The sequence below is a fragment of the Lepus europaeus genome, chromosome 20 (assembly GCF_033115175.1).
Source record: "Lepus europaeus isolate LE1 chromosome 20, mLepTim1.pri, whole genome shotgun sequence".
Classification (NCBI taxonomy): Eukaryota; Metazoa; Chordata; class Mammalia; order Lagomorpha; family Leporidae; genus Lepus; species Lepus europaeus.
Window position 1 is genome coordinate 45,598,602 of NC_084846.1, and position 26,107 is coordinate 45,624,708.

At 38.9% G+C, this 26,107-nt stretch overlaps 1 protein-coding gene across 1 annotated transcript; it reads right to left on the reverse strand.

The window, feature by feature from the left end:
* TMEM106B (transmembrane protein 106B) lies at positions 1–25,846 on the reverse strand. Its single transcript, XM_062178317.1, has 8 exons — positions 25,727–25,846; positions 23,963–24,184; positions 21,048–21,111; positions 14,770–14,929; positions 7,610–7,750; positions 7,312–7,361; positions 6,522–6,575; positions 1–5,218 (listed from the first exon to the last, which is right to left on the reverse strand). Exons 2-8 carry the CDS (start codon positions 24,180–24,182, stop codon positions 5,080–5,082), a joined length of 828 nt encoding a protein of 275 aa, XP_062034301.1. The 5' UTR covers positions 24,183–24,184; positions 25,727–25,846; the 3' UTR covers positions 1–5,079.
* Between the last annotated feature and the right edge of the window lie 261 nt (positions 25,847–26,107).

Consider the following 26,107-nt stretch of genomic DNA (forward strand, 5'->3'; position numbering starts at 1 on the left):
TTCACTGATACAAACTTTATTTTTCATGCTAAAATTTGACAAATTTTATTTTGTCATACACAACTACCAGAGTAACAGTTACAACTGAATTAAAAAAATAGCATTGTGGGGGCATTTCTAGTCGTTTACTACTGTCATAAGCATGTTTTGTTACATGAACAGCAATAATAGTTAACCACTACAGAACTGCTCAACTCTGCAAGTTAATCATTGTGCCATAATGGAGTCCTCTACATAATAGAAACAAAGAGTAAATGTCCAAACACACTTTCAGATTCTTTATTATTCTTTAATCCACAGTTAGAGTCAAGGGTTAGAATCTAGTAATATCAGGATTCAAATGTCTGACCAAGGGGTCAAGTTAGCAAGCATTTCAAAATCTTGAAAATCTTTTTTAGTTATAAAAGAAAATATAAGACAAAACACAGAAGGCATGGCTTGCTGGTATTTTATTCCTAATATTAACCATTTTATAATGCAATTCTGTATGTTTTGCAACTTGGCACTTGTTCTATCTCACACAATAATTAGACAGGAAAAGTACTTACAGCACTGAGAATCACCCAACTATAGCTGATACAGTATCTCCCAGACTTCTAGTTTCTAAAATTCTGGGGGAAGTGGGACAATTTGAACTGTGACAGTCTACATGGTAGTAATATTACCTTTTGGCCATTGGCCCAATACTAATCCTTTTTGTTTATTAGTATACAAAATATGCTGAAAACATTTCTCTTAAATACATTTCAATTAATGTAATTAAACAGAAGGCAACAACTTCCTTGAGAAGAGTTACATTTAGCTAAGAAAAACTTGGCATCTATTTGTTAAATCAATTTATGTAACATTTTTAGGGTCAAATACAGACCACATTCTATCCTTCAATTTAGAGCCTGTGCTAAAGAATTACAAAGATAATAACATTACTAATTTAAAAAAATGGAAATTAACATTTTATCCCTATCCTAACTTTATATAACTTTATTTTATCCAGATAAAGGATAAATCTCAAAAATCCAGTGTGAAAATTTTTATCTGAAATAAGAAGATAAAGGAGTTAAATTTTTAATCCATGTACATCACAAATAATGTATTTTAATGTAAAAATATTTTTTAAAGAAATAACGTTTAACAGTCATTTTACCCCACCATCTCAAATGTAATATTATTGATTTAAAATAAAAATTCAAGATACACATTTCATTTAAAAGCTGATTTTACAAAATAGAGAAATAAAACTAATTACTCTTAGATGTACTTGAGTCAAGCAGTTACTGCTTCCTGACATTGTGAGCTAAAAGTTATTACCCGAAGACATTATGACAAGTAACGTTTGGCTTATAACCTAAGAAACTAAGCAATTTAACATATTGCTAATGAAGAAGACTGATACGCATTTGTACATTTAAAAATTTCCATTTTTAAAAAGTACCTAATTGAAACTATTTTCTTAAATAAGAAATCGTTATCATATAAAGAACTGTTCATTCTAAGAACTTTAAAAAAACAAATGCACAGAATGAGGGAGAGGCAGGGCCATGCCCTCTACTGGAATATTCAGAATTATACTGCAGTAACAGCCCAAGAACCCCAAAGGATTCCCTGGGTTAAGGTTTACTTTTACTGTGTTTTGAGAGTCACCTCCTTCCTATTTTAACATTGTGCTGTCATTTCCAAACTAAAAACCTGAAGCTCTGAAACAACTTCTATTTTCTTGTCAAGAATTTTAGAGAAAATATTACCTCAATAGCCTAATACAACAAAAAGGCACAGAAAAACTGCAAACAAACAAACAAAACAACTACATTCACTTAAATATTGCATACCACAGTACAGATGGTCATGTGGGAATTTCAAGCAATTTATCTGATTTCTGGTGTTTTCATAGTATTCTTATTCAAATCTCAAATACACCAATCTCTATTATTTATACATAATTTACTCTCACAATATATCAGTTTTATCTTTATAGGAATGACATGCTAAATGTCAACAGAAAAATTAAGCTACAGAGTATGCTCCAAAGTGTTAACAAATGTTCATTCTCCATTTAAATTGTTTCAGAGAGCAACTTTAAGCTACTAAAATACTAGTCCATCAGTGCAGTCTCGATTGTCACTATGACTATGTGAACTTCTCCTCCGGTTCATCCCTGCTGAGTCAGCTGTCAGCAGGGCTGTCACACGACTGACATTAACTTGATACAGAACAGATGTGGGAGACAGAGAAACTAGGTCTGGCCCCAGCTAAATTCTTGATCAAGTATGTGGTCTGTAAGCAAAACCCCTCAACTTCTCCCTGGCTCGCCTTCCTCTTCTAGAAGACAACAATCCCATGACCCCCTTTCCCCACAGGACTGAGGGAAATCATGGAAGAAAAGCACATGGAAGAGCTCTAAAAGGCCAGTGATGTAGATACACAGTTACCAACACACAGGGGCTGGTTAACATGATGGATTTGGTTGGGCTGACCAGTTAGTCTGCCAAGGTGTAGTCCAGCAGAAAGTTATTCCTGGAAGTATCAGTTATTTGCTTTACCATCTAAAGATGTTTACTATGTCCTCTGAGACCAAGGCCTGAGAATGACATTGAAAATGCATGTACACCTACCCTACTTCCATGTGCAAAACCACACTGGATGGACCCTGTCCTAAAAACAGCTACAAGCTCCACGCATTGTTTTCAGATTTTTTTTTTTTTATGGCTACACTTTTGCTTCATCTGAATATATTTTTCTAGTTTTATTAATTTGCAGCCTGTTTAGTTCTAAGTTCATCGTGGTGGTTACTTTAACTGTCTCTGAAAGCAATCACAGGCAATCTTCTGTTACCAGTCTTCTACATATTTTTAATTCTAGTTTTTTTCTGACTCAATTCTACTAAAACCGGATGTAAAAAAAGGGTTTTTAATTTAAAGGATGACGAAAATATTCAAAATTGAGTCAGTAAAAGCAAATGTTCACCCACTTTCCTGCCTGTCCAGGACAAAAATCTGTTTGATTCTGAAGCAGTGAATGGTGATTCTGAAGTACAAGGGGCATGAAGAGCAGGAACAAAACACACAGGATACGATGAAACTCCGTTAACGCTTGATTGTACACTAGAGTCACACATGTGAGACCAGGGGGGTGGCTGGCCTGGTCACTTGGAGAGAGGCAGACTTTGATGCCCCAGCACGGATGCCGCTGGTTTCTGAAGTAGAAGGACTAGAATTGTGAGGTGAAAGGGGCCCTAGATCACACACAGAAAGCATGTCAGGATGAGGGAAAACAAAGTGAAAAGGATTTGAAATACACAAGCAGAATCAACATATTAGAGGTGTATGCAGTTTCCAGGAAAGTGGGTGGAGTCAGGAAACACAGCAGAAGGAAAATGAAAATAAAGATTGCATTTGACCAGAAAGTTCATAATGAATTTAAAGAGGTGATTTCTGTTTAATAAAAGGATGGTTGAATTGGCAATGGAGTAAGGAAAACAAGCATAACCAAAAAAATAGAAAATAAAAAGCACTTACCACCCATTTAAAATGTGCACTCAGGAGACCTACAGAAAATGACATGAAAGCTAGGAGGGGACCTAAGTGTATTTAAAGACAGAATTCAAAAGTGACTGAGGCTTGTTTCTAGTTGCAAGAATCAGAATGAAAAATAGGTTGTGTTTCAGACTTATGTTAGGCACTTGGGGGTAAGGGAAAGGGAAACCTGACTTGTTTCATTTGGCAACAGCATGAAATGAACCCCAAACCACACTTTTTTTTTTTTTTTTTTTGGTGTCATACTCAGCTCCTACACTTACTGGTATGCATTTAACAAGTTCTTTTAAGAACTTGGTAAGTGAAAAGGAAAAAAGATGAAACAGAAAGTGGTAGAAATATATAACAGCAAGGTAAGTTTCCACTTGAAAACAATTTTAAATAAAATTAAAATAAAAGTAGAAAACTAAAAAAAGTAATTGCTATAGGCATCATATCCAAGTGATACTCAAAGTGATTAAATTTTTAAAAGTATTAGTTTGATGTAGCCACTATCATTTAATGACAGGATTTCTTGAATAATTTCTGTCAAGAAATAATTTCTTCCTCTAAAACATTCACAGAAGTTGATGACTGGATACCAACAAGTTGTCAAAAGTGTCTACACCATGCTTTAGTAGGAAAGGTAACACTAAAAAATGTGGAGCATCAAAATATTTTTTTCAAATCTATTTCATATCAGATCCAAGATATAACTGGAAGCTATTCACACTATAGGTTTCTGAATTTCATTTTAGTATTTTATTCACTTTTATGAGCAACTTGTTTTAATTCTGAATCTGTGCCATTTCATTTGACATTTATTAAAGCTGTACAAAAGCCATGCAGTGTATTTACAGTACTGTACATTAAGTGACTATGTTGAAAATCACATGGTAATTTCACAAAACTGTAATATGTAAAGATATGAAAAACACATTATTTAGAGTATTTTTTAAATTTTAGGTATAGAATTTTGCAAAGGTTATTATGTTATACAATCATTACCTTGAAATAAGACTGACAAAAACATGCAAATGAGTAGAATTTCAACAAATGAAAAGCTAAGACATTTAGCTAGAAGCTAAAATACTTGTAGTTGAAATAATGCCATGTGACAATGGGAATTTATTTATAAAACAGGGAAAAAAGGCTACTCTTTAAAAGTGGGCCACGAGTAGTAGGCTCTCAGTAATGTATAAAAACATTCAGAAAATCAAATTTCTCAAATAATGTTCATCACTAAACTTGCTTTCAGTAGAGCTATTGATTAGAACTATGATTTTAAAATAATTATTGACTGTACAACAGGGGGAATCTTAGTTCTTCCCTTTGGGGATAGGGAGAAGAACACCAGTCAGTAAATTTAGACCCAAGTAAAAGCCTGGTACAAATATACCATAAACACACAGTGCAGAGTTGCAGTAACTGCAAGCCTACATACTTGGAACTGTACTCCTAAAGTAATTGTAAATTTTAGGCTTGTTCAATTTCAGATCTCCTATTAGGAAGTACCTCCTCTCTGAGAGTTCAGAAATAGCAATGAGTATTTCTTCTTCTCTTTCCATTTTCACTGTTGTGGCTGAAGTACATTTAGATACTCAGACTGCCCCAGCTGGTAAGTTGTGTTTCTTCCACAGTCAACATACTGGTACCGCTCCTGGGATATCTGTTCAGAGTGGCCGAAGTATGTTGTTGTGACAGTAACTCTGAAAATAAAATAAAAGAGGAGAAACATTTAATTAAACATGTTCAGGGTGCCGTTTGTCTGGTCTCAGGGTTAATACACCGGCATCCCACACTGGAGTGCCTGGGTCTGACACCCAGTGCTGCTCCTGATTGCAGCTTTGTGACAATGTAGTCGCAGGAAGACAGCAGAGGTCGATCAAATAACTGGGTTCCTGCTACCCATATGGGAGTTCCAGAGTGACCTCTTGGCTCCCAACTGGAGGCTACTGCTGCCATTTGGGGAGTGAACCAGGGGATGGGAGTGTGCTGTCTCTCTCAAATGAATAAAATCATTTGCTCCTTTATCATAGTAAGACTATTTTAACACATAAAGATCCTCTCCTGAGAGACATTATTTGATTAATGATAACTTAATATTATGGACACAGGCCTGTTAGAAAAGTTTTCTCCCCCAGATACACAAATGCTAGCTGAGCTAGTCCTACTCATTATAAACAATAAGTATAATTTTAAAGAAATACTTATCTTTAGTTAAAAATGTAAAAGGTCATAACATCTTTAAAAGTAGTCAGTTTTCTTAGCACAGGAAAATTATTAGTTAAAAATCAGTTAATCACCAAAATAACTAAACTATAACCAACAGTGTTTTATTGCCTTAATTAATACCCAATTTATAAACCTGTAACATTACTTCTATTACTATTTTATAAGAGATTCATTTATTTATTTGAAAGCCAAGTGACAGAGACAGGGAGAGACAGAGATCTTCCATCCACTGGGTCACTCCCCAAGTGGCTGCAACACCCAGGGCTGGGCCAGGCCCAAAAGCCAAGAGCCAGGAGCTCCATCCTGGTCTCCACCATGGGTGGCAGGGGCCCAGGCATTTGGGTCACCTGCTGCTGCTTTCCAGGTGCCTCAGCAGTGAGCTGGATGGAAAGCAGAGGTGCCAGGACCTGAACTGGGACTACAGGGGAGACTGGTGCTGCAAGCAGCAGCTTAACCTGCTGTGCCACCCCCACCCCCTGCTCTTCTACTTATTACTGGTGGGGATCATTTACGTCCCAAAGCAGCAGTCACACCCCTGTCATTTTCCTGAGCCATTGTAACACCCACGCTGACTATGCAACAGCCCTGTGATCCTTCACTCCCTCCTGAGAAACCACGTCCTTATTGGTAAAGTGGGATAATACTGGACCTCACAGCACTCAAGTGAAAGTACAGACTCAATTGAGATGGCGTTTCTAAAGATGCTCTGCATGCTACAAGCCAACATTAAACCTAAACTTTTCACAAGAAATAGCTTTCAAAAAAACTCATACTTACTGCATCATGAGGACTATGTTATGCACTTTGATGGATAACAGTGTGCAGAAATCACTGTAAAGACATAAAATGTTGATGTTATTACATAATACATTTAAAATTCTTATGTTAAAGATAGGATGCTATTTCTATAATGAACAAGCATCTATTGGCTAAACGTTTTCTCCAAATGACTGACATACTCATTACTTCTTATTCTAAAAACACTTATGCATGCATGTCCCTGCAGTAAGGTGTGCTACAAATAACTTACACATTTTGCTCATATTTTAAAATTTTAGTGAATGGTTGTTAGCTACCCAGAAGTTCTATATCCAGGGTTAAACCAAAAGATGATGTAAATCACAAATTATGTTTTTTAATTAATAAGAGTTAACAATTTAGACCAAATTTAAAGGCTTCCAAACTTTAAATCAATGAGTATTGCATAACATTAGCATTTTTAGTACTCCTATACTAAAATATCAACAAATATAAGAATCTGTGAGAATACCCTCCTTGTAACATAGCAACCAATAATAAAAAGTGACATGGTATACATACCTTAATTCTGAAAAGTATGCAAAAAAGCAAGCAAATTTTATGTCTATAGGTTGACATATAAAAATATTGTGTATGTTGAGAAAGAGAACAGAAAAAGGAACAGAGATAATCAGAGGGCAAGGAATATTTTAAAACATGGTCTTAACTGATGAGTTTGAAAATTTAAAAAACATAAAAATATTCTGCAACCTTAATTCTACATAGCTTATTACTTAGCAATAGAAAGATATTAAAAGTCAGCACTTACTACATATAACTCATTTCCTCTGCTATAACAGTAGGTACTGTATAATCAATCTGAAAGGCAAAAAATACAGGGTGAGGGGAATCAGAAGACAACAGGAAAAATCTCAAACATTTCAATTACACTTCATGGTTTCAAAGAATCAGAAATGTCTCCCTTTTATGAGCCTGATTTTAAGATTTCTTCTTATGCATGCACAGGAAACATTTCAAAATCAATGGGAATCTCCCACCTCCCTCAAGTTACATGATATACAAGGCCAAGACTCATTTATCCAAAGTATTTCATGACTGAGGCTTACTTGTTTCATATCAAGTGGTCCAATATTGGTTATGTTGTTTAAGCGTGCCTTTCCAATAACCGTTTTTGAAAACTGAACTTGAGCGGTGATGTTTTCAACTTCAACAGAATAGTAGTTATTGTTCGTTATATTTAGTGTATTCTGCGAAAGAAAGGAGGCAGAATATATACAAGTTATTTGAGAATATGTATAAAAATTATTCAAAATTAATACAATGATTTCAGCTGTGGCTATATTTCCTTTATCAGGAGGAATGACCAAAAACCTCCAAGAACATTAACTGTACTGATATCTAGTGTTGTACATGAGTACTATGTGTATAATATGCACAATAAACACACATTTAAGAAAAAAAAAGAGCTAGAAAATATACAGTATAGGGATATGGACAAATGAATGTTAGACAACGTATTTGTGACCTTAGCTATCAAAGTTCAGTGGAAATAATTTTAAAATTTCATCTACCATTATACAAACACTCATATATACATGTCTCTATAACTATTTTAGTAAGCTATTTCCTATTCTATTACTACGAAGATGAGCATATAAAGTGTTAAAAAGTGCTTAACTTTGTGTTTAAAAGAGATTGATTTTTTTTTTAAAGATTTACTTATTTGTTTGCAAGTCAGAGTTATGGAGAGAGAGGGAGGATCTTCCCATCTGCTGGTTCACTCCCCAGATGGCAGCAACAGCCACGACTGGGCCAGAACAAATCCAGGAGCTTCTTCCAGGTCTCCTACATGGGTAGCAGGGGCCCAAGCACTTGGGCCATCATCTGCTACTTTTTGCGGACCATTAGCAGGGAGCTGGATGGGGAGTGGAAGAGCCAGGACATGAACTGGTACCCATATGGGATGCCAGCATTGTAGGCGGCAGCTTTACCAGCTACAACACAGCACCGGCCCCAAGGAGACTGGTTTTTAATTCATTTACTAGCAGAGATTTACACCAGCTCACCAAGGAGAAGAAATGGGATACGCTGAAGTCTGTTTGGTTAGACAGGAATGTGCTTATGTCACTTCTATATTTAAGCAACAGACAGGCTTCTATATATTAAAGTTTTTATTTATGTGAAAGGAGGAGAGACAGACACAGAGAAAGAGAAATCTCACATCTGCTAGTTCACTCCTCACATGTCTGCAAAAGCTAGGGCTGGGCCAGGCCAAAGCCAGTGGCCAGAAGCCCGGGTCTTCCACACGAGCGGAAGGGACTGAGCTATGTGAGCCATTGCCTGCTGCCTCCCAGAAGACACGTTATCAGAAAGGCAGACTTGGGTTTGGAACCAGTACTCAAACTAGGCACTCTGCTATGGGATGTGGGTATCCTAAGCAGTGTCTTAACCACTGTGCCAAATATTTGCATCTGGATTTCTAACTCTCAACTACTATCTCAAGCTAGCTTAAAACACTGACAGTGAAAATAAGACAAAATGTTAAATCAAGAAATACATATTCAATAAAATATCTAAAATGACTACAACAAAAGATAACATAAATGAAATCAACAGGTACTATATGAAAGCTGCAAAAGAAGTAGTTGTTAGGTACATAGCAATAGTTATCTGTAATATGCATAAACAAATTTAAAAGTACGAACCTAATGGGTCAAGAGACATTTTAAAATTCTCAAATTCATTAATAGTCAGGAAAAAGTTGATTTAAATAAAAATAGAAAATTGCTTTATACCCTTCAATTTGTAGAAAGCAAACAAATTGTATTCTTGTAAAACTGGCTAATTACATTGCTAGCAAACATATGAAGTGCTATCGTCATTTTGTTAAGTCATCTAGCAACAACCACTAAAACCAAAAATTATGTACATTCTTTGACACAGCAATTCTACTTCTGAGCATCTATTTTACAGAAATAGAAATATTAGGATGTCTAAGACAGTAATCTTCTCCAGCAGCATTTGAAAAGGCCCCTGGAAAAAAAAATGAATGCCTATCCCTAAAAAGAATAACTGAACAAATTTTACCAAGTTCTTATGGAATATTTATTATACAGCCAACAAAAAGAATAGGTTAACTCTAGGCCAGATCATGAAAAAAGATTTCTACAATGAACTGATAAATAAATATGCTAAGAAACATACAATGTTTACAAAATATTTTTAATAATTCTTTAAAAACTGGACATGTGAATGTTTAAGTAAGTTAATATGAATGTGGACAAAGATATGGAAAGATGCAATGTAAGTGAGGCAAAAACAGTCTTTGTCACTAAGAAAAGATAAAAATGAATGTGCCAGAGATCAGCAATATCATGTTTAAATTTAAATGATTATAGTTATAAATGTAACAAAGCCCTTAAATATGCCATAACATAGTAGAAATAACCTTTATTTACAAATACAAACACTGTCTCCAATTGGTCATTAATAGTTATATCAATTTTGTTTCCAGACACCAGTCGAAATGTGATTATTACTTTGAGGTCAATGGATCTTCCGATGCAAACCGAGGAATGAGATTTAGGAAAATCATGTTTGTACAATTTTTTTTTTTTAATTGAGAAGCAGAGGGACAGACAGACATAAAGAGCCCTCAACTCCAGGCTTGGCCTAAAACCTGGAGCCTGGAGCCCAGAGCCCAGAGCCCAGAGCCCAGAACTCAGTCTAGGTCTCCTATGTAGGTGGCAGGGACCTCAACAGCTAAAGCCATCACCATCACCAATGCCTCCTAGTGTTGGCATTAGCAGTAAGCTGGAGTTAGTAGCCAGAGATGGGTATGGAACCCAGCTAGTCCAACTAGGATGTTTACCCAGTGTCTTAACCATTAGGCCAAATGCCTACCCCTTACATGCCTTTTTCTGAAGAGTCTGCAACTTTCATTAGAATATGAGTTTTCAAAAAGTTAATGGAAAATATGTATCATGAAAAAAATGCACAGAATTCAATTTTTTTGCACCAAAATATAGTATCCTTGTAATTCAATTTTCGATAAACTTTTTGAGGTGTCCTTGTAGAATATATGACTACATTTGTAAATGTACATTGTATGTGAACGTGTACATGCACACTTAGCAAACACACACATTAAAGATCTAGGTGGCAGAAATAAGAGCCTTTGTTACAGGAGTTTTTGAATGTCTTAGAATGATAACCATATATTTTAGTAAGTCAAAAGACAATAGTACTGCAGTATTATGGGATATCTATATGTAGATATATTGCTTTTTGTTTCTGGTTCCTAATTCTCATAGCCTTTGTCATTTCCTAAATCACTAGAATAAGGTGAAAGTTTGGCCTTTTGTCTGTTTCCTGCAGCAACTTCAAAACAGTTTCAGAACAATAAGCTGAAAGCAGATGTTCTGTTGTAAGGTGCAGATGATGAACCCCTCAGACCTCCTACCTCCCTTTCACCTGTTTCCTTTTTCTCCTCAAGGTAGGCCATAGAAACTAGAGTTCTCTTCCTCAAGATGGATTGCTAAAACTAAAAAGAGACTCGAGTCTTTCCCAGTCTTTCTCTCTTACAGTCAGCCATAGAGAAATTCTGATTCACCTTGTCTGATGGATAATAAGACCCCAGATTCAGAGAGGGAACTGCTCCATCCCCTGAAGGAAAGAATGCTGGCTGCCCGGGGAGGCCCAGAAAAATCTGGACAGACAGGTCTTGCTGGGTTTCTCCAGGCTATCAGTTTGAGATTACACCCATTCTGTCCAATCACAATTGTCCATGCTTCAATCATGCTAATGCAATGAAGTTCCCCTAAGAATCCCAAAGGACAGCATTTGGAGAGCTTCTGGACCCCTGAGCATATGGAAGCTTGCAGAAGGTGAACAAGGACACAGGTATGAGCCAGGAGGGAGCTGCGCTCAATTCCAGGGGCACAGAAGCGCCTGCACTCCAGTCCTTTCAGACTTCATCCCACCTAACTCTTCATCTGACTGCTTTTTTGTATCCTTTAACATATCCTTTATGATAAGCCAGTAAATACAGTGTTTGCTGCAGTGCCTGAGCTGATCTAGAGAATTAACTGCACCTAGGGAGTGGGATGTCGCAACCCCAATTGGTAGCCGGCAGGTCAGGAGTTCTGTAAACCCAGACTTGCACCTGAAGTGGGGACAGTGTGGTGGGATCTGAGTCAGAACTGAATTAGGGTGCCCGGCTGGCATCTGCTTCTTGCTTGCTGGTGAGGAGAAACTGCATACATTTTGGGTAACAAAAGTGATCTGTGTTGTGAGCATGCAGCAGGAAAAAGTGCTTTTCTTCTATATTCTCAGAGTTACTGAAAAACAGTCAGTACTGCTACACTTATTTTAAAAAACAAAAGCAATATAATTCTGTTTTTCAAAATACTGACAGAAACCCTATTGGCCTCTTAACTCAATGTCATCTAGCTAAACCAAATGCTCTCCTAAATAATGTTTCTTAATGTTCAGTGTTTCTCAATTTAATTAAGTGGTATTATTCCAAAATGTGGGAAGATTCCCATACTTCTTTCAAATAGAATATGATATTCACATTTAAATACACTTTTTGGTATTTTAAAGGCAATGTCACATGGCTTTTTATATTTATTACTAGTTATTTATAGTACTTGATCTATAACAGGCTTTTGAAGGAGGTCCATAAAATCCAGTCATTGTTTTAAATACTGTACACAAAGGAAAATATGTTGTGTCCCAAAGAGCTGTTAAAGTGGAAAATATCCTAAAATAATTCCCACACATACGGAATGATGTATAATTAGCATTGTATTGTGAATGTTTTGTTCACATGTATGAGAGTACTTTAAAACATTCATGTATTACTCAAACCAAATCAGCATATGAAAGAGTTATCTGTACCCTCATGTTCACTGCAGCTCAATTCACAATAGCTAACATATGGAATCAACCCAGATGCCAACTCTCATGAAGACTGGATAAATAAATTATGGTATATATACATTATGGAGCACTACTCAAGATGTTAAAAAAAAAAAAAAAAAAAAAAGAAATCCTGTCTTTTGCAACAAAATGGATGCAACTGGAAACCATTATATTTAGTGAACAACCTAGTCCCCAAAAGACAGATATCATTTTCCCTGATCAAGGATAACTAATAGAGTACCTAAAATATAATGTATTGGAGTGAAAGGGACATTTTGAGATTCAATGATTGTTAACATCTCTTGTCTCTTCTGTTGGGAATAGTCTTTTTTTTTTTTTTTACATTATTTATTGAACTCTTTTACTTAGTGTAGGGTTAATCTTATGATCATTAAGTAAACTGAAAGTAGATACCTATAACAATTTAGAGTGGTAATGGGAGATGGAGGGTTGGAGCATGTGTGGGAGGGAGGGAAGTTTCACTACGTTCCTAAATCTGTATATATGAAATACATGAAACTTGTATAACTTATGTAAAATTAAAAAAAAAAGTTAATGAAAAATGCAGTTAAAAGATAAGTTTATTTGGATGCAAACAATATCTGAAATCTAAGTATGGTTTTTGATTATGCATTCTTCTGTACTCCTTTTGAAGACCTAGCATATGCACATATTTTAAAATGATTTGCACCAAAATAATCTTTTAATTCTATTTTCCATGACCTTTTTGAAGCCTGACCTTTTATATATATATATATATATATATATATATATATATATATATATATAGTAGGCTGTGACTCCACCTTAATATCTCATTCCCTTCAACATGCTGTCCTCCAAATGCCCTCTTCCCAAATAGAACCACAGGCATCTCTACTTCAGCCTTAATGGTACCACTATCTTCTGCAAGGAAAAACACCAGGTCCGCTATCTTCTTCCACACAGATCACTGCCACAGACACATCCCACACTTGAAGCCAACCATGATTACCAATGGCATGGCTAATATCTGTCTTTATCACATGCAGTTGTTGGCAAACTATGCTGTTTTTAAGCATATGTTAACATGTAAAACAGGTAGAAGACCTTTTCTGAAGTTTTTATTTGTTTTTTGTTTTCAGGAATGGGGAGGGTGCACAACACTTTCTAAAAAACAGGAAACACAGAGGTAATTTTCACATGTGTTAATTCACACTGGAGAAATCAGTCACTTGTACTTTATTGTACTTAAAGTACAATAAAGGAATGATAGGTTAAATGTAGCAAAAGCTGTATTTCATAAGATGCAAGGAAATGAAAATGATACATTTACAACATCTAACAAGTCTACTACATTATCACCTTGCTAGAAGCTACTCAGAGTCAGATGTTGGAAAGTAAACTATAGGGGGCCAGCGCTGTGGCACAGTAGGTTAATCCTCTGACTGTGGTGCGAGCATCCCCTATGGGCGCTGGTTCTAGTTCCAGCAGCTCCACTTCTGATCTAGCTCTCTGCTATGGCCTGGGAAAGCAGTAGAAGATAGTCCAAGAGCTAGTGCTCCTGCACCAGCATGGGAGACCCGGAAGAAGCTCTTGGCTCCTGGCTTCGGATCTGCTTAGCTTCAGCCAATGTGGCCATTTATGGAGTGAACCAGTGGAGGGAAGACCTCTCTCTCTCTGCCTCTCACTGTCTGTAACTCTACCTCTCAAATAAATAATTTTTTTTTTTTGACAGGCAGAGTGGACAGTGAGAGAGAGAGACAGAGAGAAAGGTCTTCCTTTTCCGTTGGTTGACCTCTCAATGGCCACTGCGGCTGGCTCACTGCGTTGATCTGAAGCCAGGAGCCAGGTGCTTCTCCTGGTCTCCCATGTGGGTGCAGAGCCCAAGGACTTGGGCCATCCTCCACTGCCTTTCTGGGCCACAGCAGAGAGCTGGACTGGAAGAGAGAAACTGGGACAGAACTGGCGCCCCAACCGGGACAAGAACCCAGGGTGCCGGCTCCACAGGCGGAGGATTAGCCTAGTGAGCTGTGGCGCCGGTCTAAATAAATCTTTAAAAAAAAACAAAAAAAAACAAAAAAAAAACACCTGTAATTGTTTTCTTTGCCAGCAATTAAATGATTATTTCCCCTCCTAAAGAATCTTCAAATGATAAATGATTCTGCGGACATAAAATTGCCAGTTATTTCTTATCATTTTTAGTAGAACTAAAAATGGAAGAGAAAGTCAATACAGCAAAGCTTTACAGAAAGCAAACCGACCAGTGTCACATTTAACAAGCATCCTCTAAATATGACAATGATGCTGCTTAACAAAAAAAAGGATAAAATCAAACCTTTTAATATAAATTTATACTTACTGTGATATTTAAATATATTGTACGCTTTTGAACATCATAACTGACATATGCTGATTTTACGCCAATATATTTCACGTCGATAGAGCGAGGGAACAGGAAAAACACAGCCAGTCCAGAAAGGAGCAGACAGACAAACACAGAAGCCATCACATACAGTTTTCTGAAAAAGGAAAAGGAGTGTTTAAATACATGTGCCTCAAAATTTAATAATGCATCATTCAGATATTTTCAGTCTGAGTTTTCCTGCTATATATTACACTAATAGGAGAACGTGCATACTTTTTCTAAACTTTCACATTCTGAAAGCACTGGGCAAGGATGGGTCTGAATCAATTAAGTGTTAAAATGCTCTCCGTAAAAGATGAACTCCCATTAGAGACTAGGTTTCCAAGTTTAGAACACATAGGACGTTTTTTGATGTGATTCCCAACTGAGCCTCCCTGTAAGAATCACGTTGAGGAGCTTTCCAGTCTTCCCCGGCAGTCACTAAGGCAGTGTTCCCGGGTGAGGTCTGCTGTTGCAGGAGCCCCTGAAGGGAAGGCTCACCGGCTCCACCTGTGCAGCCTTCAAACTCACACTGACACACGCCTCATCAATCTCACCGACTTTAATCTCCTTCCTGAATCTCATCATTCCAAAGTATTTACGTACTCAGTTTGTAGAATACAGTTTTATATTGGCCAACTCTGCTTTGAACAGGTCATTACAAGCTTTTTTCTTTTTTAATCAAGAAGAGTTAATATTATGCAGATATAAGAAGAAAAAAAAAAACCCTTATTTGCCTTTGTCGTGCTTCTATCTCTCCTGAAATATATTACTTCCATATCTCACTTATTTCTTTCCAATCTCCATAGATCAAAACTTCCTCTTTTCTTCAAGGTTACTCTCAAAACTGAAGTTTCAAGAAATTACTTCATGATCTTGCCAATAGACAGTCCTCTGCAGAAAGACCACAGTCCTCTCTTGTCTAAGTCTTGCATGTCATTTGTCATTTCCTTGTATTTCATGCAAATTTTTTCACATCAAGTGCTTTCTATGCCTTAATGGATTTAATCTTTGTATGAATCACAACAGCTATTAAATTGCCTCCTACAGTTGTTTTGAAAAGTATTTCTGAGGTTAAGTTGCCTGAAAGGAAAATGGTTTATTTTTTAAAAAGCAGCTAACAAAAATTTGCTGAGTCACTGTACTAAGTCCATACTGTTATCTTGAGCAAACAAAGCAGCTTTTAGACTCTCTGAACACTCTCAGTCTAAGCAGGGTAATCACTACTGGATTACCTAATGGGTAGTTTAAATATATAATAGTACCTACAGCACAACAAAGCACCTTTAAAAAGGTAGAGTCTCAAAATCAAAATAAAAAATAATGAATTTTTAGATACCACTACACTTCCATTGTGAATATATAAATCAGTGTTCTAAATGTCTTTGTACACCAAGTTTACAGCCATAACAAATAACACTGGGGTTTTGTGTGTGTGCATTTGGTCTAGCAGTCAAGATGCCTGCGTCCTGAGTGCTTGGGTTTGATTCCTAACTTTGACTTGCTGCTCCATCTTACTGCTAACGCTCACCCTGGGAGACAGTAGTAATAGTGCAAGTAGATGGCTCCCTGCCAGCCATGTGGGGGAGCTGGACTGAGGTCCTGGATCCTGACTGCAGCCTGACTTAGTGGGCATTTGGGGAACGCACTAGCCAGGGGAGCTCTGTGTCTGTCTCTGCCTCTTAGATGAATAACAATAATAATACACAGTGAGGACAATAAAATAACATTCCATATAGTATTTCATCCCAAATTGAAAAACTGCCTAATTCACATACAAAGTGTATTGATCTTCATTACAAAATGCATTAGCAACAGGTATTCTTAGGGTCCTAGGGACAGGAATAGAATACGGGGAGTCACAGAGTACTAATGAAGTTATGAAGATTGTGTGCTAGATGAAGAGTGAAGTTGAATTCTACTTCTGCCATTTCCTAACTGGATACTTAAGCTAATCCACTCTTCCATTTGAAAATCTATGGGTTTGTTCTGATGATTAAATGACAATAAAGTATTCAGAAAAAAACAATTGATATATGTAATTTTCTAACTACCACACCAAAACCACTCTAAATTGTAAACAAATAGCCAACGTTGTTGTGAAAACATTATAATTTCACTGAACTCTGAGAAACAACAAGTATTTCTGTCCTCTGTGAGCGCTGACTGTTCCCTCTTCTCCAGGTGGTGTTTCCTGCGACCTCTGCTCACCTGTTTCTGTTGATGAGGATTCAGCATTAAGACTAAAAGAGCAGTGTCTCCCTCTATTCCCTGACTCCAGCACCTTGTGAGCCTGGATCCTGCACCATTTCCTCAGAAGGCTAAGCTTTGCCTGGGTTCCGCTCCTTGTGCTGTAGGCTGGAGTCTTGCTGCAGACAGTAAGTGGTTCAACCCGAGGGCTTATCTCATGTTTTCCCTTTCTGGGGGATCCCTGTCCTTTGCAGTCTAATGTCCAGGGTCGGAAAATATTGTTTCATGGATTTGTCTGGTTTTTTTGGTTATTTCCAATAGGAAAATAAGTCTGCTATTCCATTTTGGTCAGAAGTGAAAACCCCAATGTATTTGTCGTATTTCTTTGTAGTTATGTTGAAAATCTTGTATTTTTCTAATGGCATTCAAACTACTTATTTGCTTTATGTATGAAAATTTCAAAATTACACCAATAGTACTCCTAACAATGCAGCTACTGAATGTACTTTAAACTCTGTTGTAACCTGCCATTTAGAATGTATCTCCAAGACAGTCAAAATACAATGTTTTCAAGTCAAGTAACTCTTACAGCTGTTTCTATACTACCAACTTGATGTACAATTAGAATCATTAGTTTCCCTTTTCATTTTAGGAGTTGCTTTTCTTTTTAATTAATCTTTTAACATATTTACAAGGGGTTTTCAAAAATTCATGGAAAGTGTTTATCACAAACAAAAACTATGCATGGATTTCAAAACTTTGGAACCAAAATTATCTTTCAATTTCAATTTCAATTTCCCCGTAACTTTTTCAAATCCCCTCCTGCTGTAGAGCCCAACACACACACTCGTCTTCCATGCTTCCTCAGACTTTGGAGGTAACAGATCTCACTGTTTCTGTGTGTATGGTAGAATGTTTTCAAATGCTAATGTGCTATGGCCACCACACTACAGTAAAATGCAGTTCCTTCTCATTCCATTACACTGCAGTACATGGAGCACAGCTTACCCCACCTTCCTCTGTTATTGGCTGTCCACACTGCTTTTAGCTAGATCTACTGACTGCTGGTTCACTCCCAAAATGGCCATAACAGCCAGAGTGGGCCAGACCAAACCAGTAGCCTGGAACTCTAACTGGGTCTCCCATGGGAGTGGCACAGACCCAAGAACTTGAGCCATCTTCTGCTGCTTTCCCAGGTGCATTAGCAGGACACTGGGCTGGAAACAGAGCAGGCAGGACTCAAGCCCGGCTTCATATGGGATGCCAGTGTAGCAGGTGGCAGCTTAACCTGGTGTGCCACAATGCTGACCCTATAGAATAAATTCTTTAAAGTAGAGTTCCTGAACCAAAGACTAATATATATGTAAACTTGCTAGATGATGCCAAATTCCCATTCACTAGCAGGATATGAGTATGCTTTTTTCACTTAGTACTGTTGACAAAATATGCTGTCAATTTTTTTTTTTTTTTTTTTTTGCCAATCTGATAGATAGGAATAGTGTATGACTATAGTTTCTTCATGCTTTAAAGCTCATTGAATTTCTTTTTTGTAACTGGCTGTTCAAAAACTATTCTTTTTCTTTTGGTAGTTGGTCTCTTCTTTCTCAAATGTTGAAGTTCTATATGGAGTAAGGACAGTGGCCCTCTGTGATATGATTTGGAAACATTGTTTTCGAGTTTGCAATATGTATTTTGATTTCCGTTAAGGGTTGATTTTAATCCTGTAAATGTTTATACTTTGATAAATTTATTTCTTTATCACTTACGGATTCTAAATCATAGCTGGAAAAGTTTTCCCACTCTGATTATAAAAGAATTTACCTAAATTTCTTTCACATTAAGATCTCTCTACACACTTCATAATGAAGGGTCAGACTGCTTATATCATCTTGGTTTAGTTCCATGATTACTAAGCACTACTGCTTGCTTGATGGAAGTACTGTGGTCAAGTAGCATGTCAATCCGATTTTCTACCCCTTATAAATGACCCTTGTGCTTTATCATGCAAAGGGATTTTCACTCAAATTTTTTGTTTTCAGAATGATAACAGGTTTTTTCAATATGTAGGTTCATAACTTCTTTTACTTCAGGCAAGTTTTCTTAAATGTTTAGTATTCAGTTTTATTCCTTTGAGTTTCTTCTTTAGGGCTCCAATTATATATGTGTTCAATTTCCCTTGACTTCTGGATCATTTTTCTCTCAAAACTTTTTCATTAATTTGTGTGCATTTTCAATACTTTTTTTAAAGAATTATTTTATTTTACTTGAAAGGCAAAGTTAGAGACAGAGACAGAGATAGAGATATCTTCCATCTGCTGGTTCACTCCCCAGATGACTGCAACAGCTGGGGCTGGTTCAGGTGGAATCCAGGTAGCCAAGGTCTCCCATGTGGGTGCAGGAGTGCAAGCACTAGAGCCACCTTCCACTGCTTTCCCAGGCACATTAGCAGAGAGCTGGATTAGAAATGGAGCAGCTGGGACTCAAACCAGTGCCCAAATGGGATGCCAGTGTCACAGGCTTAACCCACTACAACACAACCCTGGCCTCTTGCTCACCTTCTTGATCCTCTCTTTTCCTCCTGTAGGTTCTAGGGTATCTGTTTGTACTTGTGTTCTTCCAGTTTTGAGGAAAAAACATTTTTTCTAGTTTTCTCAAGAGTCTGTAGACTGTCTTTTCACATCCTCCTACTGTTTCCCTATCTCAGTTCTGAGCTTAACTTCTGATGTGTGCTCTTCTGTCACAGCTTCTAGTTTCCTTTCTTTTACAGTTTTCACCTGCTTTCATCATCTGTCAGCATTCTGCTGAATTCACCTTCTTCAAATTTTCAAAAAGTATCTTTGTATAACGATTTATTACAATCTTTTCATGTTGCTCACATTTAAATAAGGAGAGTTTTTGTACTTTTTAAAGTAATGTTCCAGAGGCCAGCATTGCGGCACTTTGGGTTAAGCCACCACTTGTGATGTGCTGGTTTGAATCCCAGCTGCTCTACTTCCAATCCAGCTCCATGCTAATGTGTCTGGGAAAACAGATGATGACCACCAAGGTATGTGGGCCCCTGATGCCATGTGGGAGACCAAGATGGAATTCTCAGTTCTTGTCTTTGGCCTGGGTCAGAGCTGGCTGTTGTGGCTATCTGGGGAGTAAATCAATAGATGGAAGATCTCTTTCTCTCTCCCCCTGCCTCTCTGTTGCTCTGCCTTTCAAATATATATATATATATATAGTTTTGTTTTTAAAGGTTCCATTTTGTGTGATGGGAATGGGCCAGGGTTGCCTTCTTAGCCTCAATGATCAAGAGCTCCAACCTTTGTGGTTACAAACAGCATTAAAAAAGATGACCCTTACGTGGATCATAGTTCTGAGATAATCGCTCCAGTACATGAAGCTTTTCTGTTCATTCCTAATCCCTGTCCTGTATTAACTGGATGCCACTCTCCACAACTCTTTTCCTTAGGAAGTATCTGTGTGAAGTTCTCTGACTCAGGATGGTCCAGTCCCTTCTGATTTTAAGGCTCCTTTGTGGATCTCAATGATCTGTTTGTATTCCCAAAGCTAGAGCATGCAGGATGTCCCCATTTTCATACGTTTTTCTTGGAAGTGTCTGCTGGGAGTACTGAGTTGTGTCCTGTTCTTCAGGGGAGAAGGATTTGTGTTAGGACACTTGAACTCCTTTTTTACTTCACTTCAGAATCTTAATACAGCTGCTCAGTGTATCTGGGTCCTTGCAGTAATTGGGGTTGGAATGCCCATTTTACACTGGGGTTGGTGGGGAACACCGCATCACTCCCCTTTAATGTCTGCATGTATGTGTGCACTGCCCACTGCTATTCTGGATGTGTTTTAATAAACAGGTTTGAGAAGACACAGAAAGCATGCTGCTCTCCAGGCCTTATCTCAGTCAGGAATCGTCCAATGACACAAAGCATAGGATGGCATAAGTCAACAACCTAAGGCATTTTTCCTTTTAACTGGAATATTTATACGGAAGCACAGAAAAAACCAAGAACAAAAAATACTGCCATTTTCTTATAGTGACTTACGTTCTTCTTGGTCTCAATCTCTGGTCACTATAAGGAATCAACGCCACCAGTTGGTTTTCTTGTCCTAAAAGAAGTTTTGAAATTTATTAATAAGATTAATTAAAAACATAATGGTGTTTCTCTGCAATTTGGTTTGGAAGAATCAATACCATCTGGCTCTCTTCCCATTCCAGAAAGCTGTGTTTTCTCATCCTTGGATGTCCAGCTAGTTAGAAATAGTACACACAATGAGGGCTCCATTCTTTATTTCACTGACAAAAATCTAGAAAAGTTCTACCTTTCAACAGATCTGAATATGTCAGGCCTTCCTTCAACTCCATTGTTTTCTATTGAGACTTTACCTCCTCTTTAACCCTCAATCACTGCAGAAGTTCTTACACTACTCCTGTCAAACACCAAAACTGACACACGGAAACGCAAGCTTCAAGAGCCCCCCCATAGTGAACCTATCAGGGCCCTTGTAGAGCACACCCCAGTCCATGTTAAGGTCATGTCAAAACCTATGGTTTTCCCTTGGGAAGAGCAGTCTAGCTTTAATGGATAAATGGAACTTTAAACACCAATGTTCTAATCTTATTAGAAGTTTACTCTTCATATTAACTACAAATACAACAGAAAGTCAAATGTTCTTCTATTTTTTTAGTGGTTTCTTTTAAAATTTTTTTTATTTACATAAGGTGAACAAATTTCAAGTATTGCATCTATACAGATACTCTTGAGGAACAGTGATTTTTCTGCTTACTACTTGTTGAATTCTTTATTTAGCAGAGGACTAAGTGTGTGATTATAAGATAAATTGAAAGTATGTCATTGTAAAAATTGAAGGAAAAAATAAAGAAGGAGGTGGGAGGGTAGGGTGGGGAGCATCATTATGCTCGGATTGTCTTTAAAAGCTTTCCTACTGCTTCTATATGCAAACTCTCTTCTCTTACTCCCAAGAATAAGGTCCTGTGTTCAGAGCTTCTGAAAAGCGGCCTTCTGCACGTGTGCACAACTCAGGCCCTTCTGCATACTTACGGACGTTGCACCAATACTTTATTCTAGTCTCCCGTATTACCAAGGGTTTTCTCCATGGATCATTCTCATCCGTATACAAATTATTTTTTCCATCTTAAAAAAAGAAAATCCCTCTCATGACCACATAGCCCCCTCCAGCTACTACCTCTTGACTCTCCTTTTTCTACAGAGCAAATCCTCAGAAAAGCTATTTCTGTGTATCTTCTATGTGCTCCTGATCCCATTCTACAGTTACCCAAGCTTTTGCAAGTGATCAAAACTGCTCTTTTGAAGATCTTTAGCGGTCTCCACATCACCAAATCCAATGGTCAGTTTTTCAGCCCTCACATTACTTGATCCATCCAACAGCTGATCTCTCTTTCTACTTGAGATATTTTCTTTGTTCATCTTTCAGAATACCACAGACACAGGGATTTCCTCGTCTTGCTCTAGCTGTGCTTTCTGTGTCCTTTGCAAATTGTTTTGCATGTCACTGACCTCCAAATGCTGAGGTATCCAGGAGTTCATGCTAAAGGCTCTTTGTGTTTCAAGCACAGAACTGACGAGTCTGATGCTCTCACTCAGCTCAGCTTTAAGTATCTTCTACGTACTGATGCTGCTAGGTGAGGCTTGCACTTGAATTCTAGATGCTTTCTGTAATTGTCGAGCACATCCACTTAGATGTCAAACAGGCATATCCAAACATCTATGTCTCCAGTGGAGACCCTGATCTCCCCAACACTCAAACTCAAAACTGCTTTTCTCCATTTTAAATCTCAGTTCTTTCGGTTGCTCAGATGAAAAGCAATGTGAAGTCATCCTTGATTTCTCACATTTTACAATTCACTTCCAGGCTACCAAAAAGCATAATAATACCTCAAAATTATAAACAGGTTGCTAAAGCAGGTAGCCCTCCTGGCTTGGTGCATTACTGCCTTCAACTGTCATAATTCTTTCATTGTCTAGCAGCTACTTTTCCTGCAAAGATAAAACCATCACATTCATTGGCTAGGGCCAATGGAAATATTGAAGGCATTTCCCAAAGACTCTGGCATACCGTATACCTTTACTTTTCCCTTTTTCCCCTCAGGGCCTCTCCAGGGTCAAGTATCCACTCTTTCCAAGCAGAGAATGAGCACAGCATGAGAGACTTTTATTACTTCTGCTATTGACCTTGGTTCTCAAGTAGCTACAGACAGCAACTAAGGGAATATTGCTTTCTGACTTCCCCTATGATATAAGGGTACTTGAAAGAATTTGTGGAAAAAGTATAATTGAAAGACAAATTTATTTTGGGACAAGAAATTTTGAAGTTGTTTTCTAATAGTATCCATCTTTCATGAACATCATATTGCATGGATTTCAATAATTTGGGGCACCAAAATAAAAACATCTTTTAATTCCATTTTCCATGAACTTTTCTCAGAAACTACTAACTGATTATTATTATTTTTTCTTACTTGGCTCATCTTCATATACCATCTCTTCATGGAGTTTCTTTTAGAAATACCTAATTAGGGCATGATCAGATTTTATTGTTCAGATAACAAATTAAAACTGTTAGGTCACCACCCACTTACGTTGCTTCTAATGGCAAATACAGTGAAGCAACCATAATAGGAACTCTACGGAAGCCAAACAGGACTAAGAGATTTCAGTGAAGAGCCATATCCAGCGTGATGGCAGGTGGGAAAGGAAAGACACCAGAAGTAGTGGTGTGGTTTACATGGCACTTCAGTAAGTTCAATATTTTTAGGTTTATTATGTGTCCTTTTGACTGAAGACAAAGAAGTTGCTAAGAAGTTTTAACTTTAATTCCAATAGTCTTCTAAAACTGAGTTGCTTAGAACCATTGGTTTCTTATATTTGAGCAAGAGCCTGGGATTCTTTAAAGGAGAAAACAGGAAAATAACACATACCCCTAGGGATTCTTCCTGTTCCTTGGCAAGTGGGGCAAGTGACGCTATCTCTTCCTGTAAACTCCACATATGGAAACTGAGAGACATCTCCACTTCTCCCGTCTTCGTTGTGGACTTCGTTATGAACCAGTCCATTCCTCATGCTTTCAGTTGACAGGACTCCATCTAAAGCATCTTCTTTATTGGAATGCAAAGGCAAATGAGAAAGAGACTTTCCCATGGCTAATGAAAAAAAGGAAATTTTTCTGTAAACATCACGACAAAAGCACAACTCGAGAACTCTGAGATATTTATAATAATTAGTTCAGAACAAACTTTAAGAGTGTTCAAATCACTGTTTGGATCAGAATTCTATTCAATCAAAATAATGTCTGAAACAGTGGAGACATTTCCGAGTCCAGACATGGTTTCCTAACAAACTATGAGGACACAATGAGCTTTCAAACAACAGGAACATTTGGCAAAATTCTACACCTTTTAGAATTCTTGCAATGAAATAAGCAGGCTTCATTTTTGTTTTAACAAAACACATTCTACCTTTAAACTAATTGTCATTAAAGGCAAAAATCGCTTTGGGCAGATGACAGCTAGGAATTACATGCATCATCAGGTAACTTCAAAGTAACTATTTAAGGTTCACACCCCTTTGTGATAAACAAAATCCACAATGCTTCCCATCCTTGCGTCAGTCCTTAGATTTCTGGTAACCACTTAGACATTTTCAACAAAAAGATCCCAAATTATGCAGATATTCATACATATAGCATTCCAAGCTTAAAAGTGTAGAGTGAGAATCATTTTCCTGTTTCACTCTTTTAAAAAAATCTACATATTGTCCACCCAAGTTCTAGAACATAACGACCTAGGAGCTCTTAGAAAGGCATTGTTTGCCCCACCAACGCCTGCCAGTCACAGGTGTCTGGGGTGAATGACGCCACCTCCCACCCGCACTGTGACCTTGGGGCTGTGGAACGCTGGATAAACTGGGACCCCAGGGTCGCTGGCTTTGAAATCTCAGCCAACACAGCAGGGTGTGGGGCGCATCCCTGGCCAAGGGCTTGTAGGGGGAAGACCAGAGAAAGCCGGGGCTTAGACGGGGGCGTGTTTCCTGTTGGAATCGGACAGCTGCCTGGACTGACGCCTTCAGTCAGGTGTTTGGGCGAGCGCCAGAGTTTGTCAGGTACTGGGCAACTCGGCCTCTGCTGCTGGGCTGAACGGCCTCCATTCCCGGGGACGCGTCGGTCCAAAGACGGGTGCCAGGGCCCCCTCGGCTGCTCCCTGTGCCTCTGCGGATGTCATTTTTATGACAGTCTCTCGGAGTCAACCTGCAGGGGCACACACGGGGCACTCCGTGCAGCTGAAGTGGGTCGAGCCCGTCGGCGCTAGGCCCCGGTCTTAGCTCCGACTCGGTCTGGCACCGAAGGACGCCTGCATCGTTCCGAAGGCTCCGCCAACACAACGCAGCGCCCAGCCCACTCTGAGAGGTTGCACACAAGCCCCGGGCCGCCGGGCGGGGACGCGCAGCCTAACCCGGGGGCCCTCGGCCCCTCCTGCTGCGGGGCACTGGCGACCAGGGCGAGCGCGGGGCCGCGGCCGGGTGTGGGGAGAAGGCGACAGCTCCCCGACATCCGCCCGGCCCGGCTGCCCCGGGGCTCCCCTCCTCCACCTCCTCCTCCTCCTCCAGGCCCGGCTCTGCCCGAGGCGCCGCCGCTCGGCCCCGCTCCGCAGGGGGACCCGGGGGGATGCGCGTCCGAGGTCGCTCACCGGCACGCGGGGCGCTGCGCAGTCCCGGGCGGCTCCGGCACCGACAGGCCGGAGGACGGGGTCACGAAGTCCGCAGTCTCGGCTGCGGGGGGTGGAGCGAGCGGCCTGGAGCGCCGGGCGGCCGCCGAGTCGCTGCGGGGGAGGGGCGGGACGACGAAGGCATCGGCTGAAGTCAGGAGGTGCTGCAACCTAGGCCTGCGCGTGCGCAGAGGATCCCGGGGGGGCGGGGCCCCAGGCGCTCAGGCGCATGCGCCTTCCCCTCTCCTGCCGGGAACCTGCAAACGCTGCTGTTGGTTTCCTGACTGTCATATCCCGACTTCAACAGAAATTTGGCCGGTGTAGCCCTAGGTGACTTAAGAATGGTCTCGCCTTCTCTCTCTC

Coding starts and splice junctions, on each gene's coding strand:
- TMEM106B (XM_062178317.1), bottom strand. CDS start 24,182: ATGGGAAAGTCTCTTTCTCATTTGCCTTTGCATTCCAATAAAGAAGAT. Junction 21,112..23,962: donor AACAGGAAGAATCCCTAGGG/GTATGTGTTATT, acceptor AACTTCTTTTAG/GACAAGAAAACCAACTGGTG. Junction 7,751..14,769: donor CAATATATTTAAATATCACA/GTAAGTATAAAT, acceptor TTTCTTTCGCAG/AATACACTAAATATAACGAA.